The sequence below is a fragment of the Garra rufa genome, chromosome 10 (genome assembly GCF_049309525.1).
Source record: "Garra rufa chromosome 10, GarRuf1.0, whole genome shotgun sequence".
Taxonomy (NCBI): domain Eukaryota; kingdom Metazoa; phylum Chordata; class Actinopteri; order Cypriniformes; family Cyprinidae; genus Garra; species Garra rufa.
The window spans coordinates 16,636,901-16,651,641 of NC_133370.1; the positions used below are offsets into that span (position 1 = coordinate 16,636,901).

Sequence of the window (14,741 nt, forward strand, 5' to 3'; positions counted from 1 at the left end):
TGAAAAGAGTGTTCAGAAGAACATTTACAGTTGCAATCGAAATTATTCAACCCCCTTGACCTGCAAGACATTTTGCTGCAGAGAACACAATTTTGTAAAAGCAACTCAACAAAGACATCAGTACACTATTAGAGAAATGTATAAATACACATTTGAGTCATTCTGAAAACGGAAGCTGATGAATAATAAAAAAAAAAATCAAATTGGCTCTAAATGTTCTTGTTCAAAATTATTCAACCCCTAAAAGTCAAATTTTGTGCAGAATCTTTTATTCTTTAAAACCGCCAATAAACGCTGCCTGTAAGTGCTTTGAAGCTTCTGTCACCTTTCTACTGCAATCTTGGCCCATTCCTCGCCTGAAAAAGCTTTCAGATCACTGATAATCATTAGTTTTCACTTTGCCACTGCTTTCTTCAAATTCAACCAAATGTTTTCAATGAAAATTGAACCTGGACACTGAACAGGCCACTCAAGTACATTCCATAACTGATCCCTGTACCAAGCATAAGTAAATTTTGGATGTATACTTTGGGATGACTGTCCTGCAGAAAAGTCCACTGATCATCAGCTTCAGTCTTTGCACTAAAGGCATCACAATTATTGCCAAAATGGCCTGATACTTCAAAGAATCCATGATGTCCTTCATACGGTCATGATTTCCACTTACTGCTACAATAAAACAACCCTCTAACAGGACTGGTCCACCCCAAAGTTTGACGATGAAGATGGTGTTCTTCTGCTCATAAGCTCTGCCTTTTTTTGCACCAGACATACCACTGATCCATGGGTCCAAAAAGTTCCAGTTTGGTCAGATCACTCTATAAAACATTCTTCCAGAACTCCACATGTCTATCTAAATTAATTTTAGCATGTTCACGTCAGCCTTTTTGTTCTTCTTGGTCAAGAGTGGTATTCGGCAAGATGTCTCAACACGAAGGCCATAACTGTCTAGTGTTCTTCTTATACACTGCATTGAAATGTTTTTCCTCCTTTCGTTGGGTCATCTTACAAGTCTTTGGTTGTACATTGCAGGTTTTTCCTCAGTCGCTCTGATCAAACATTTTATGATATTGTGCTTTTTTGTTCAACACCTTCAAAGGTTTTCTGGTACAACACATTTTAAACTAACGAATAAGGCTGCCAGCTGTGTCTCTAGGAACATTTAATGCCTTGGAAATCTTCATATAGCCTTATTTTCTAAAGTAATAAAATTATTTATTCTCTGTAGCGTCTCTATAGCTTTTGTGAGAGTTCTTTTGACTTTGTCATATTAGCCACTAAAACCTTAGCACACGCATGGGCTAACTGTATGTATGTGTAACAGCACAAGCTAATTCTGTTTTCTAATAGAGTTTCTAAAGGCTTAATTATGTTTTAGGACAATTTTGTTCCCCACCATACAAATAAGAGACTAAAAAAACAGCAATAGACAGGGGTTGAATAATTATGACATATGACAAATTTTTGACAACTCAAAAATATTACATTATATGTTGACATTATCACTTTTAATATGCCAGTAATTGGTTATAGATGCAATTTTTTTAAAGTCCTGGATCTTCAGAAAAGCTTGTATTTGTAAACTACTGCAGTCTCTGGAGGGTTGAATAATTTTGATCGAACTGTATTTGACAGTTTATTTTGTAACTTCATAAATTAACAGAAACATTCTCACTGAAGAGTTTACATTTTGTGATAAATTATATTATGAATTGTTACAAATGTAAATTTTTCAAAATTATTATACACAGTAGTTTACATTTTGAACATTATTTCCTAAGCATTATATAATGTAGTTAACATTTTGATTGAAAATTACCAGAAAATGTTTTCTTTATGTGTAGAGGGTGCTTTATTCAGTGTTTATAAGAAAACCTCAATCAATTATGTTAGGTCTGCCAAATGACGCATATCATTACGATTTGTTGAATGAAGCGTAGTACTTCATACTTTCATTCTGTGCAGTTTAGCCCTCATCTTTCTGTGTGTGTGTCGATGGATTTCGATCAAAGCGGCTTGTGTGTCGTAAATCAATGTTAAACTACGTGGATATGCCAGCGCTAAAAATGACTAATGATTTGATGTGCACTGGTCCATCCTCAGGCTCTCTTCACACACTTGATAGGACCATTACCCCATCCAGACACAGATATATGCACACTTAGGGCTTGGAGAGAGATGAAAGAGGCGGACTGCGTTGCAGAGGAGTGAAGGAGGGTAGAGTGGCTCTTAACAACACCTCAACCTCCCACTGCATGGCGGGCATCATTGAGGGAACATGTGTGTCTGTGTGTGAATTTAATAGAAAGAGAGGACGCAGAATGAAAGGGGTGGGGGTGGGAGAGAGAAAGTCATTAGCGAAGAATGTAATCCAGAGAGTAATTAAAGAAAGGGAACATGGGGCCGGCCAAGTGTATCTCCGAAGGGTCGGGTGAATCAAGGCTTTGCCTGGTGATGGTTTGTGTGAACAGGGTTTTAATCAACCCCAGCCCATAACAGCTCACACTACAACTACATAAATGTGAACCTGGACCACAAAACCAATCTTAAGTAGCATGGGTGTATTTGTAGCAGTGGCCAAAAATATATTGCATGGGTCAAAATTATCAATTTTTCTTTTATACCAAAAATTATTAGGATATAAAGTAAAGGTCATGCTCTATTAAGATATTTAGTAAATTTCCTTCTGTAAATATATCAAAATGTAATTTTTGATTAGTAATATGCATTGCTAAGAATATCATTTGGACAAGTTTAAAGGCGATTTTCTCAATATTTAGATTTTTTGCACCCTCAGATTAAAGATTTTCAAATAGTTGTATCTCGACCAAATATTTTCCTATTCCGTTTTTCAGCTTTCATATGATGTATAAATCTCAATGAAAAAAAAATGTACCCTTGGGACTGGTTTTGTGGTCCAGATTCACATATTTCAAAAAGATAAGTAACGACAAGACAACTATGCTATATATCTGCTGTGAGAGCCTTGTGGCTTGAAAAGGGGTCTAGTTGTTCCTAAACTTGAGATTTTAGTCACAGAGTGAGAGTTTCTCATTATTTGTTAACAGCATTCAGTGGAAAACTGATATATATCGGATAATATTGAGTCACTCGACTATTATTGCAACAATAAACCCAGACATAGTGATAAGGACCCTGACACAAAACTGCTGAGTGCTGCTATTCTGAAGGGAATTTTTCCAATGTTGACTGTTTTGCTACATGACTACTTACCAAATCAAGTAAATAAATGGATATGAATCATTGATTGAAGTTCAAATTTTTTAAACAATGCATTAAATTGTCATTGTAAAGTGACAGTAAAAACTTACATTGATACAATAAAAGAATAAATAAGAATAAAAGATTCATCAAATTTATCAAGCAATTCAAAAAAAAAAAAAAAATCGTCACTGTGCTTCCGGGCATTTTGCTTAGTTTGCTTAAAACAAGATTAAACATCTTATGCCATTTTTCTTATCTAGGAAATGCATTTTAATTCAAGAATTTTTAGATATTTTGACTAAAAACAAAACAACAATACTAAGATAAGCTTTTTTTTTTTTTTTTTTTTTTTTTTTTTTTTGCAGTGTAAAACTTGTATGGCTTAATATAACGTAAATGCTGTCTCTTACTGAAATATGTAGTAGAAAACCCATGAAAGATTTACGTTATTTACAAAGAAAAATCCACATCATTTTAAACATATTTTGGACTATGGGGGCGCCATTATTTCAATGACAATTGTTGCACTCGGTAACTTACTGGTGCTAGTTGCTGCTATTTTCACCATTACACAACTCAGAATACACAACCTGGAAAAAAAATACTGATTCGACGACCACAGCTACTGAAAGTGCTTACAAGTGACAATAGATATAAGCTGATATATTTTCACCAAATGTCAGAATTTTTCCCCACAAGGAAATTTTTGTCGTGGCCCCAGATATTGAGGGAACACCATGCTGAGAAACTACTTCAGTTGCTTTAGCGTCACGACAAACATTAGCTTGTTTACATCCTTTCAGGATGGCATCTGGCATTTCTTCTCTCTGCCGTTTTATAAGCTCTTTCAGTAGCTGTGGTCTACTAAAAGCCTCAAAGGCATCAGAACTAAAGTGGAGAGAACAAAGACGCTGGTCTTTAGTAGCTTTATTCATCCACAGGCATCTTACCATACTTTTCTTTTCTTCTCATCGTGAAGTAGTGAAGGCTTACCTTGCATCTCTTGTTGCCCTTAGACTGTAAATTACAACCAAAAGCCGCACAGTGTGGCATTGTATCAATATTTTATTTTCTGAGTTGTGTATTCAGAGTTGTGTTATGGTGGAAATGGCAACATCTAGTGGTAATAGCTCACTGAGTGCAGCCATTTCACATCATCATAACAGTGGTGCCCCCAATTGTCAAAATATATAATAAATTATGCTGTTTTTTTATATAATGTAAATCTTTCATGGGTTTTTACCTAATATTTTCAGTACATATTCAGAGACATCATTTGTTATATTAAGCCATGCAACCCTGTTGAAAAAATGCTGGGATGCTGGTTAAGTAGGTTTTTTTTTTTTTTTTTTTTTTGATGCTGGTTTAAGATGTTCCTTTTGCTGGTTTATGCTGGTCCTTGACCAGCACATGACAATCTAAGGACCAGCATAAACCAGCTAAGGACCAGCTTAAACCAGCATCAAAATATAACCAGCATCGCAGCATCAAAACTACCTAACCAGCATATGCTGTTTTTTTCACTAGAGTCTAGGGTTTCACTAAGTCTTAGTACATGGACCTTTAATATGGAATACTAGCTATTTTATGTATGTACTGACAGTGGTTTGAATCAAGAAAGTGAGTGGAAGACATTCATTTTGAGAGCTTTGAGAACTGACATTTGGGACACTGACCATGTCGACAATGTTGAACAGTTTAATTATAAGAAAACGTGCAGAAATGCAGTACAATGCAGAGACTAGCAATGGGAATGCCAACAGTGAAGCTCACATTTACCTTCTGGATACTGCAAGCATGTACAGTATGAACACCTGCTAGCAACCAACAGCGACCTGGCAACCTACTGTAATTAAATTTCACTGTGCTAAAATTGTCCTATGTTTCTTGATGCGGAGCGTTGTGATAGTCTTGTTTGACCTTGAAGTTGATGAGCAAAGCTTTCAATGTATATTCTGAGTAGATAATATTTAAACAGATGCTTGGCTGGATTTGTCTGTTTTCAAACAAGCTAACAAGGCTAAATTTCAAAACAAGACTCACACAGATCTCACTGAAGGCGAATTTACTGTGGATATTGATCTGAACTGCTCAAAGGTGAGGATTTAGAAGTTGCCGGCAGTTCTGTCATGAAATATTAAAGAGCCAGTTTGAGCTCTTAATTAAGATTGTGATTAAACCTGACAGCGTGTTTACACAGATAATAATGGAAGCGTAATCAATCTTGATTTTTGACCTGGTGACTTTTCTGTGCAACTGTACCACCTTAAAGTTTTGTTATAGTTGCCTCGAAATGCCGACTTACAGCGGGGAACTGCCGTCGGCTGTTGCGTGACTCAACCGTTATGATCTCGGATCTGTCTCTGGCTGCGTCCCATACAACACATCTAATTTGCGCTCCCTCCAAATATGAAACAGGAAAATGAATTGCTTTACGAGATGGAGGTCAACCAGGTCTCTGGAGTTTACCGCTCATGCTCCTTGTAAACCACCCCACTACAAATGAATTTCTGCAGTAAGCAGTACAAATATTACATGGATGATTTCATTCATTAGTCTCAAATTGGCTTACCCAGAACTCCCTTCTTTACACTCCCAGAGCTGATGTGAGGTGGTATTAAAAACATGGCACATCTGTCGGCCCGATTTAATACTTCCTTCAACACTTTCAAAGGGGAACTCCAAAGAGTTTAGGCTCGGCGGAGCTCACCGTTGATTACAGACCTCTGTGCTGCCGAAGCGTGAGGAGATGCTGCTGTTTTCAAGCTGTCATCTAGAGACATGATGGAAATTAGCTCACCGTTTCCCTCCATCATTACTCTGTACATATACATCCGCATTGCCTGCGTTTCTGATGCTGTATGGTTTGACCCGTTTGCCCTTTCTCCAATTGAATCTGGAAAATGCATTTGCAGCAGCAGACGGAGCGGAAAATGGGTTTACCCGTGACTCCCAAGCACTAAGTGGAATTTTATTTTTTTTTCTTTAAAGGCACAATGTAAGATTTTTTTGATTAAAATATCTAAACACCACTAGAACAGTGTTATGTATTTTGCTGGCTTGTGTACTTACATTATCCCAAATGTTTCAAAGTAGCGATGGCCACGTTTGAAACACTGCTTCATGAAGCTTCAAAACCTTTGTGAATCGTTTGTTTCAAAACAGTGGTTCAGACTCAGAGCGTGTATCAAACTGTCAAAGTCATGTGATTTCAGTAAACAAGGCTTTGTTACATCATAACTGTTTTGAAACGTTTCGAAATTTTAATGGTTTGCCATTGGAGGGCGATCTCTGTGAACCCCTGATCAATGAGAGTTAATTGAGATCACCCCCCAACAGCAAACAATTGAACTAACGTCTTTGGTTTTTATAAATTTTATCATTTTTAACAAGACATTTGTGTAATTAAAAGAATGAGTAGTAGTTAATAGTCTCCTACTTGCCTCTTTAGGCAAGCTTTCTATAATACAAAAAAAAACAAGCCCTGCAAATTAATAATAATTAAAAATTGCATTTAATTGCATTTTTTGGTTGCATATTTTGGCATGAGTTTTTGTTGCATTTACAGTTGAAATCAATAAGTTTACATACAAGTTTACATACAGAATTTGCAAAATGTTAATTATTTTACCAAAATAAGAGGGATCATACAAAATGCTTGTTATTTTTTTAAGTACTATTGACCTGAATAAGATATTTCACATAAAAGACGTTTACATATAGTCCACAAGAGAAAATAATAGTTGAATTTATAAAATGTTCAATGTTCAAAAGTTTACATACACTTGGTTCTTAATAGTGTTTTGTTACCTGAATGATCCAGAGCTGTTTTTTTATGTATTAAGAGCCAGGGGTGTAAACTTTTGAACAGAATTAAAATATGAACATTTGTATTATTTTGCCTTAGTATCATATTTTTTTCCTTTTAGTTCTGCCCTTTAGAAGCTACAGAAGATATTTAGATGTTTCCCAAAAGACAAAATAAGTTAAATTTACCCTGATTTTCAAATTAAATTATTCAAATTTAATTTAATTTCTATCTGAAGCATGAGTGAGTGTTTACAACCTTCTGTAATAGTTGCATAGGAGCCCCTAAGTTTTCCTCAGTCTGAAAGATGGATCTCAAAATCATACAGTCATTGTTGGAAAGAGTTCAAATGCACAAAAATGCTGAAAAACCAAATAATTTGTGGGTCCTTGAGAGTTTTTATGAAGAACAGCAGGCAGTTTAACAAGGGATTTATGAACAACTATCAAAAAAAACAAACAAACAAACAGCTGTTTATCATGCAGGGGTGTAAACTTTTGAACAGAATCCTTTTTTTTATAAATTCTACTACTATTATATCTTGTGGACTATATTAAGTAGGTGTCACCAGCTTGTAGTATTTCAAACACCTTGAAACAGTGAATTATTTTGCAAACCAATTGGTTTAATTGATTCAAAGCTTCAAAAAGGTTGGTTTCATTGCGTCGCCTGCCAATGACATCGCAGACCCACGATTTATGTTTTTATTTTGTAGAAAACATGGGAAAGATGCTTTAATATGTTATACGATTTGTTAGACAGCTGATGAACGCAACAGCATTATAGACCGTAGCATTATAACTTTCAACACACTCAAATGTAGCTAGTATGATAAAACAGGGCCACCTTACCCCATATACGCATGACCAGAAAGGGGCAGAAGTGGTCAACTGTGGCATAAGAAAAGATTTGCTGTTTAGTAATCACTCCAGTGGCCTCATTTCCCTTCCACAGTTTACATCTCCACCCTGGTTCATACAGTGACGTTAATAAATCTTCAATACGTTAACTCATCCATGAACATGATTTCTGTTTGGCTGATCGGCTGTGGTGATGAACACGACAAAACCAATGATTTCACATTCAATCCTGGCGTCATCAAACTATGCCTTTGTTTCTTTGTTTGTTTTGAATATGCGCCCTTTGTCTGCAAAAACATACATGTTGTGCCTCTAACCAGTGAATGTTTTTATTTTTTGTGTATATGCATTGTGATTACTGTTATGCTTATAGAATGTTCTTTCCCATTTTTTACAACTCATTTCATTTTGTCATTGAAAATGATCGCGGAACTAATATCTGTACGTGCTTCCCGCCGTGTTTGATTTCTGCCTTCGTCCTGTTCCTTTGTGCTACATGTTTAATTTGGATGAAGCGTTGTGGGGCTAATAGAAAGGGGAAATTTAAACGCCAGGTCTCTACAGGGACTGCGGAGGGTAAATTGTTATTTCGGCATTGAGGGAGGAGAGAGATTTTCGAGCAGAGAATCAGATCTGCTTAAAAAGAAGAAGGAAAAAAAGAAAATAATGAAAAAAGAAACTGAGAGAGAATGGAACGGCGAGAGAAAGTTAGGCTTATCTGTCCGCAGCAGCAGGCTTGAGCACACAGCGTAACGGCACGTCGCTGTTTGCTCCGGAGACCTGCCGGGGTTTAAGTGATATCAGCTGTCTCAGGGTCAGAGTTCCGACGCTTTTTTTGTGGTCATTTTCCAAATCCCTAAAAGAGCCGGTATGGCCAGATAGAAGCACTGCCAAGAAAGGACCAGTGAACAGATACAGTGGCAAGACAATGTCCTTTCTTGTGGTCTCGGATTTATTGTGGTGTCAACAGATTGTGTGTCAACATTATCTCTGATTGTGTGGACCGAACTGCACTGTGGGTGACTACAATGCAGTCTCTAGAAGAAATTGTTTCCAAGGCTACAGCAAAACTTAAAGTGAAGTGAACACTGTCACCTAGGAATTAAAAGACGAAGTCTTACGTCTGTAATCAGCCCCAGTGTTAGCCGTGTCACAATCAGTTGCTGCATAGACGTTCTGAAACTGCAGCAAATGTCATAATTCAAATGTCAATGTATATTGGAATTAGCAACCCTTACAACAAATACCACAGTATTGTACTACCACTCCTTACATAAAACAACTGTACCATGGTAAAGCGATAGCATCTGATGCAAGTATCATGGTACTATTTTATTTTTTGTTTTGTATATTTTACAGTTTTTGATAGAATGTTTGTTTATAGTATATTTAATGCTTATACTGTTATTTTTTGTAAAATAAGTAAAAAAGTAAAATAAAAAGGCTATCAGTACACACAGTCATTTTTTATTTTATGTTTGTATAATTTATTTTAAAGTATTTTTATAGAATGTTTGTTTATATATTTGATTGTTATTTTGTTTGTAAAATAAATACTTAAATAAAAAGGCTATCGGTACACACTGTCTTTATTTTATTTCAATTTATTAAATTTTTTATTTTGTTTTATTTTGTATTGTATATTTTACTGTATTTTGTTTATAGAGTGCTTGTTATTTACTCTTATTTTTTGTTTAATAATAAATAAAAAGGCTATTGGTACACAGTCATTATTTAATTTAATTTAATTTTATTTTACTATTTTATTTTGTATATATTATATTTTACTGTATTTTGTTTATATAATAGTGGTTTATAGTATATTTGATGGTTATACTGTTGTTTTATGTAAAATAAAATAAAATAAAAAGGCTATCAGTACACAGTCTTTTTTATTATTTTATTTTTGTATAGTATATTTTGTAATATACTATAAAATAGTTGTCCTTTTAAATAAATTAAAAGGCTATTGGTACACAGTCTTAATTATATTTAATTTTATTTTACCATGGAAAAGTATCTGATGCCAGTGTCTTGGTACTCTGACACTATTATTTTATTTTATTTTTGTTTAAAATATTTTATAGTATTTTTATAGTAGTTATTTATAGTATATTTTATGGGTATATTATCTTTTGTAAAATATAATGAAGTTAAATAAAAAGGCTATCAGTACACATAGTCATATATATATATATATATATATTTGTGTTATATATATTTTTTAAACAAAAAAATTTAAAAAGGTTATTGATACACTCATTATTTTATTTTACAAAAATAACAGTAACTATAGTAACCATAAAATAAACTATAAACAGTCATTCTATAAAATACTATAAAATATACTAGACTTAATAAAAAAAAATACCATGTTAAAATGAGATTCCAATATTATAGTACTTTGATACCATGTTAGTAAAATTCATGTACCTTTTATTTTATATTTTATTTTCTATTTCTTTTAATTTTATACCATGGTTTTACATTAGCTGAGTAGGAAAACAGTGCATATTGTATTAGTTTTTGTTCGCAATTAATATGGCTCAGTGAAAAAACATCATCTCACAGTTATTCTTTGTCTATAGTGCATACATATTTGATTGTAACAATTTCTTCTCAAGTGGGGCAGGCCGCTTGAGAACGCGAGCGAGGCTATCGGTGCACACAGTCATTACCACATTCAAAACACTGTACTTGAGCACTCAGCTTTCTTGCACAATGTGATTCCAACTCTGCAATGAGGCAATTACAAGAGCAGACAGTTATTCTTCCTCTCGCAGCACGAATAGATTCCGTTCTAAAAGCACACCTTGTCCTGTATATTACTGCTCCGGGGTTGGGGGCCCCGGCCTGCTGGGTGAAAGTTATAGCAATGATAGCTTGTTGAGATGCAGGCGGAAAAAAAGAAAGTAATTTGTGTGTTTTCGCCGCTACTGATTCTGCCTCCCGTGTCTTGTTTCTTCCAGGAGAGATCTGTGCATTTAAGATTCATGGGCAGGAGGCACCATTTGAAGCTGAGGTGTTGAACAGGACATCTGGTGAAGGAGTGCTGAGGGCCCGGGGTCTTATAGACTGCGAGCAGCAGAAGGAGTACACTTTCATCATCCAGGCCTATGACTGCGGAGCCAGCCCAAGTGGAGCCAACTGGAAAAAGAGCCACAAGTAAGTATTACTTTTAGTTTAGTTCAGCTGCTTCAAACTGAACTCAACTGATGGTCTGTGAAGGATCTGCAAGCTGATAAATACCAACATTTAAATTTATTAAAGGGTTAGTTTACCCAAAATTGAAAATAACCCCATGATTTACTCACACTCAAGGCATCCTAGGTGTATATGACTTTCTTCTTTCAGATGAATCCAATAGGATATACATTTAGAAATGTCCTGGTTCGCCCCAGTTTTATAATGGAAGTGGGTGGGTGTTTTTGTTCAACAGTCCAAAAGAAGTCCAATAAAGCACATCCATCCATAATAAAAAAAAGTGCCTCACATGCCTCGCGAATCGATGCGTTATAAACAGTTTTCTATATTTTTGTTTTACTCTTGAAGTGGTAAGTCAACTGGAAAATTTTGATCTAGTGATTTACATACTGTAGGCCACTTTGGATAAAAGCTACAAGACTTAGAAGTTGTAATTTACAAGCAAGAGGAGCAATCATCTCTGTGATGTGGACTGTGTAAGTTAAGGGACTGGTGTCCTGCTGTGCAAATGATCCATTTGTTAAATTCATCAACTAATTATCAAAGTTAAAAGCAGAATGAAGCTTTGCCACATTTGTGGAAGCTTTTGAGGCAGAAAAGCCATGAGGAAACCAACTGCTGTGCTGACAGCTAACCAGCCTAAATTTGTTTTTATTATGCTTCATTTGGAGTAATTTTGGGCTCGTTAGACTTTATTTTTTATTTATGTTTTATTAATGTGATGTTCCAAGGTACTTTAAAGAATCCACAATATTACCATCATGATAGTGTTCAAAAACCATGGTACTCAAACTTCCTTTTTAATACAAATGTTTGCAAACAGTCTTGTTGATTAAAAGAAGAGGTCATGTGTTTTTTTTTTTGTAACGTAGCTATCCTTTAATATAAACAGTCCGCAAAGGTGTTAATGAAAAACACAAAAAAGTGCATGATAAAGATATCGTCTCTCAAAAGAAATAGTCAACTCTGAGCCGTCTTAACGAGTCTAAATGAATATTCTGCCTGTTACCGATATGTCAGATTATTAAACTGCGCTGTGAAAGCTTGTTTTGTTTTCATTGGCGAAAGATGATAATGTGAAGGGTTTTGTACTAATATGTGATGTATAATGCATCTTTAGGTTTCCAGGTAAACCACAATATTACTGTCATTCTAAGAACAGTTCTGATAATTTTCTGTGAACCACTGTTTTTTAAGAATGTGTTTAATGTAGCCTGTCATTGTTCTAATTACTTTATTTAATAATAAAGCATGTAGACATATTTTGATTTACAAACTGTATTGTTTCATCGATTAGTTATGTTAGCACTCTGTTAACGTATCTATCATTATTGTTTTGTGAAGTGTTTACAGTTTATCAGCTAAATTTTAGCTGTTGTTGTGATTTGCTTGCATTGTATATGGAAAGACCGATCGCAACAGACTTGGCCAGCTGGCCAATCAGAGCCAGTGTTGTTTTTGACAACCATCTTAGATTTAGTCTTAGTCTTAGTCTTAGTCTTTTGGACTAAAATGCTTCTTAGTTTTAGTCAAATTTTAGTCACTTCTATATGTGATAGTTTTAGTCCAATTTTAGTCGATGAAAAGTCAAAAAGGTTTTAGTCTAGTTTTAGTCGACGAAAAGTCAAAAAGGTTTTAGTCTAGTTTTAGTCAAAAAAAGGGAAAAAAGTAGTCTTTTAACAAATTAATGTAGGTCAGTAAGTATTTTGCTGTTGGGTAGTGCCACTTATAAGTTCTGAAAATAGCAGATCTATATTTCAACACAATGTGAGCTTCCGGATCGACTATTTTCACCAATAATTACAATAATGAAGGAATGTTTTAGAACATAAAAGACAAACAAGGATGGAATGCTAAAACGGCTTGCCATACTAGTATAGCAAAGAGTATTTAATGCTAAAACGGCTTGCCATAGCGTCAGATACTTTTTAAGTTTTAATTGGCATGCACAATAAGCGGAAATGTCATGCATTTTAAACTTCTGACGGACCACCCACTAACATTTTCGTCTATTCTCGTCTCGTCAACTAAAACTCACACACGTCTCGTCATGTTTTAGTCATCAACGAGCCATTTTTATCTCGTCATCGTCTCGTTATCGTCATGGAAAAAAGTGGCGTCAACGAAATGATTTCGTCATAGTCATCGTTGACGAAAACAACACTGATCAGAGCAGAGTAGGTTTATGGAAAGGAGGGGTTTACTGACCTTAAGCTCAGAACTGCTTCGAACTAATCATTTCAAAATCACTGCAAAATGATTCTAATATTAAATGTATATTCTGAAAAAAATAACAATGTTTTCTGACCTTAGATGCATTTAAAACTGTTGTAGTGGACTTCGACACAATATTGGGACACTTAAAAATCCCATATCACCTGCTCTTTAATGGGTTTCAGGTGAACCACTTTAACAAAAATGTGGACCACCAAATTCGGGGAAAACCAGTAATTACTGCATATCTACTAAAATTGGATTTCAGTGTGCACAAATTAGCCTTTTTAAAATGCATTTTCCCCGAGTAAAAACTAGACTGGACTACCAGACTTTCAAGTCATTCCAAACACAACAAACTCATACAGAAGCATGCATCATGTTTCTAGGAGTCACATCACAAATAAAAGCAATGCTTGTTTAAAACTCTGCATAAAAATCAAATGGAATCATAGTCTGTGGCTATCATACACAACACGATTTCTGTGAAATCAGTCAACTCCCAAGTGTTCAAAATCTGCAGACTGGCTCTGAATTACAAGCAACTACCATTTGACTCATCCAGACTACAAATCATCAGCAGAATATATCGTTTTTACTGTATGTTATGAAACATCTTTATATATTATAGGGAAAAAATCTTTAATTTTGCCAGACTGCTGTATTCTTTTTTTATTTCATTGAAAGGATTTAAATTGCTCCTTTTTTAAGCTAATGAAGTGATTGTTTGCTAGCTGTAGTGTTGGTCTGAACACTCACTTGCACTGATTGATTGAAGTGAGACAACAGAAACACTTCATCACAAATTAATACGAGCACAATCATTTAATTCATTGTTATGAGCTGATTAATCAGTTGATTAATTCATTGTTGGTGCTCATTGTTAATTATAATGATTTTGTTTATGTAGATTTATTTCATTATTAGTATTATTTTTTCAAAGGACCAACTATAATAATACCTAAATAGCATCAGTGTTGGGAAGGTTACTTTGAAAATGCAATAGGTTGCAGATTACAAGTTACTTCACAAATAGTGTCATAAGTAGAGTAAGTATTTCAATTACTTTATTAGAGTAATGTAACAGATTTAATTGTGATTACTTTTTGACTACTTTTGTAAATTTCTTATAAATGTTTTAAACTGTTACTCATTTTCAAACATTTAAACCAGTAGTACTCAACATTGATTAGTGACTTTCAATATCCTTCATCACTTGAATTAAGATTATAAATATGTAATTTTAAAGCACAGCAACCACAAAATCAGACTTCAGTACCTGTTTTTCTTTGAGATAATTTAGAGGTTAAATACTGATTTAAAATCGTAACAACATATAGTTTAATAGCTATGATTATAGGTTTGAAATCAAATCTTTGCATAGCTATGACAGGAAACACTGGCATCTAACAATACATTGAAAAAAATAG

At 34.6% G+C, this 14,741-nt stretch overlaps 1 protein-coding gene across 1 annotated transcript in view; it reads left to right on the forward strand.

Annotated features, from left to right (window-relative positions):
* The window catches only part of clstn2a (calsyntenin 2a), a 284,841-nt gene that overhangs the window by 168,960 nt on the left and 101,140 nt on the right, over positions 1-14,741 (forward strand). Inside the window, exon 3 of the mRNA XM_073849384.1 lies at positions 10,863-11,058. Within this exon, the coding sequence (XP_073705485.1) occupies positions 10,863-11,058 (196 nt within the window). The remainder of the gene's footprint in view (positions 1-10,862; positions 11,059-14,741) is intronic.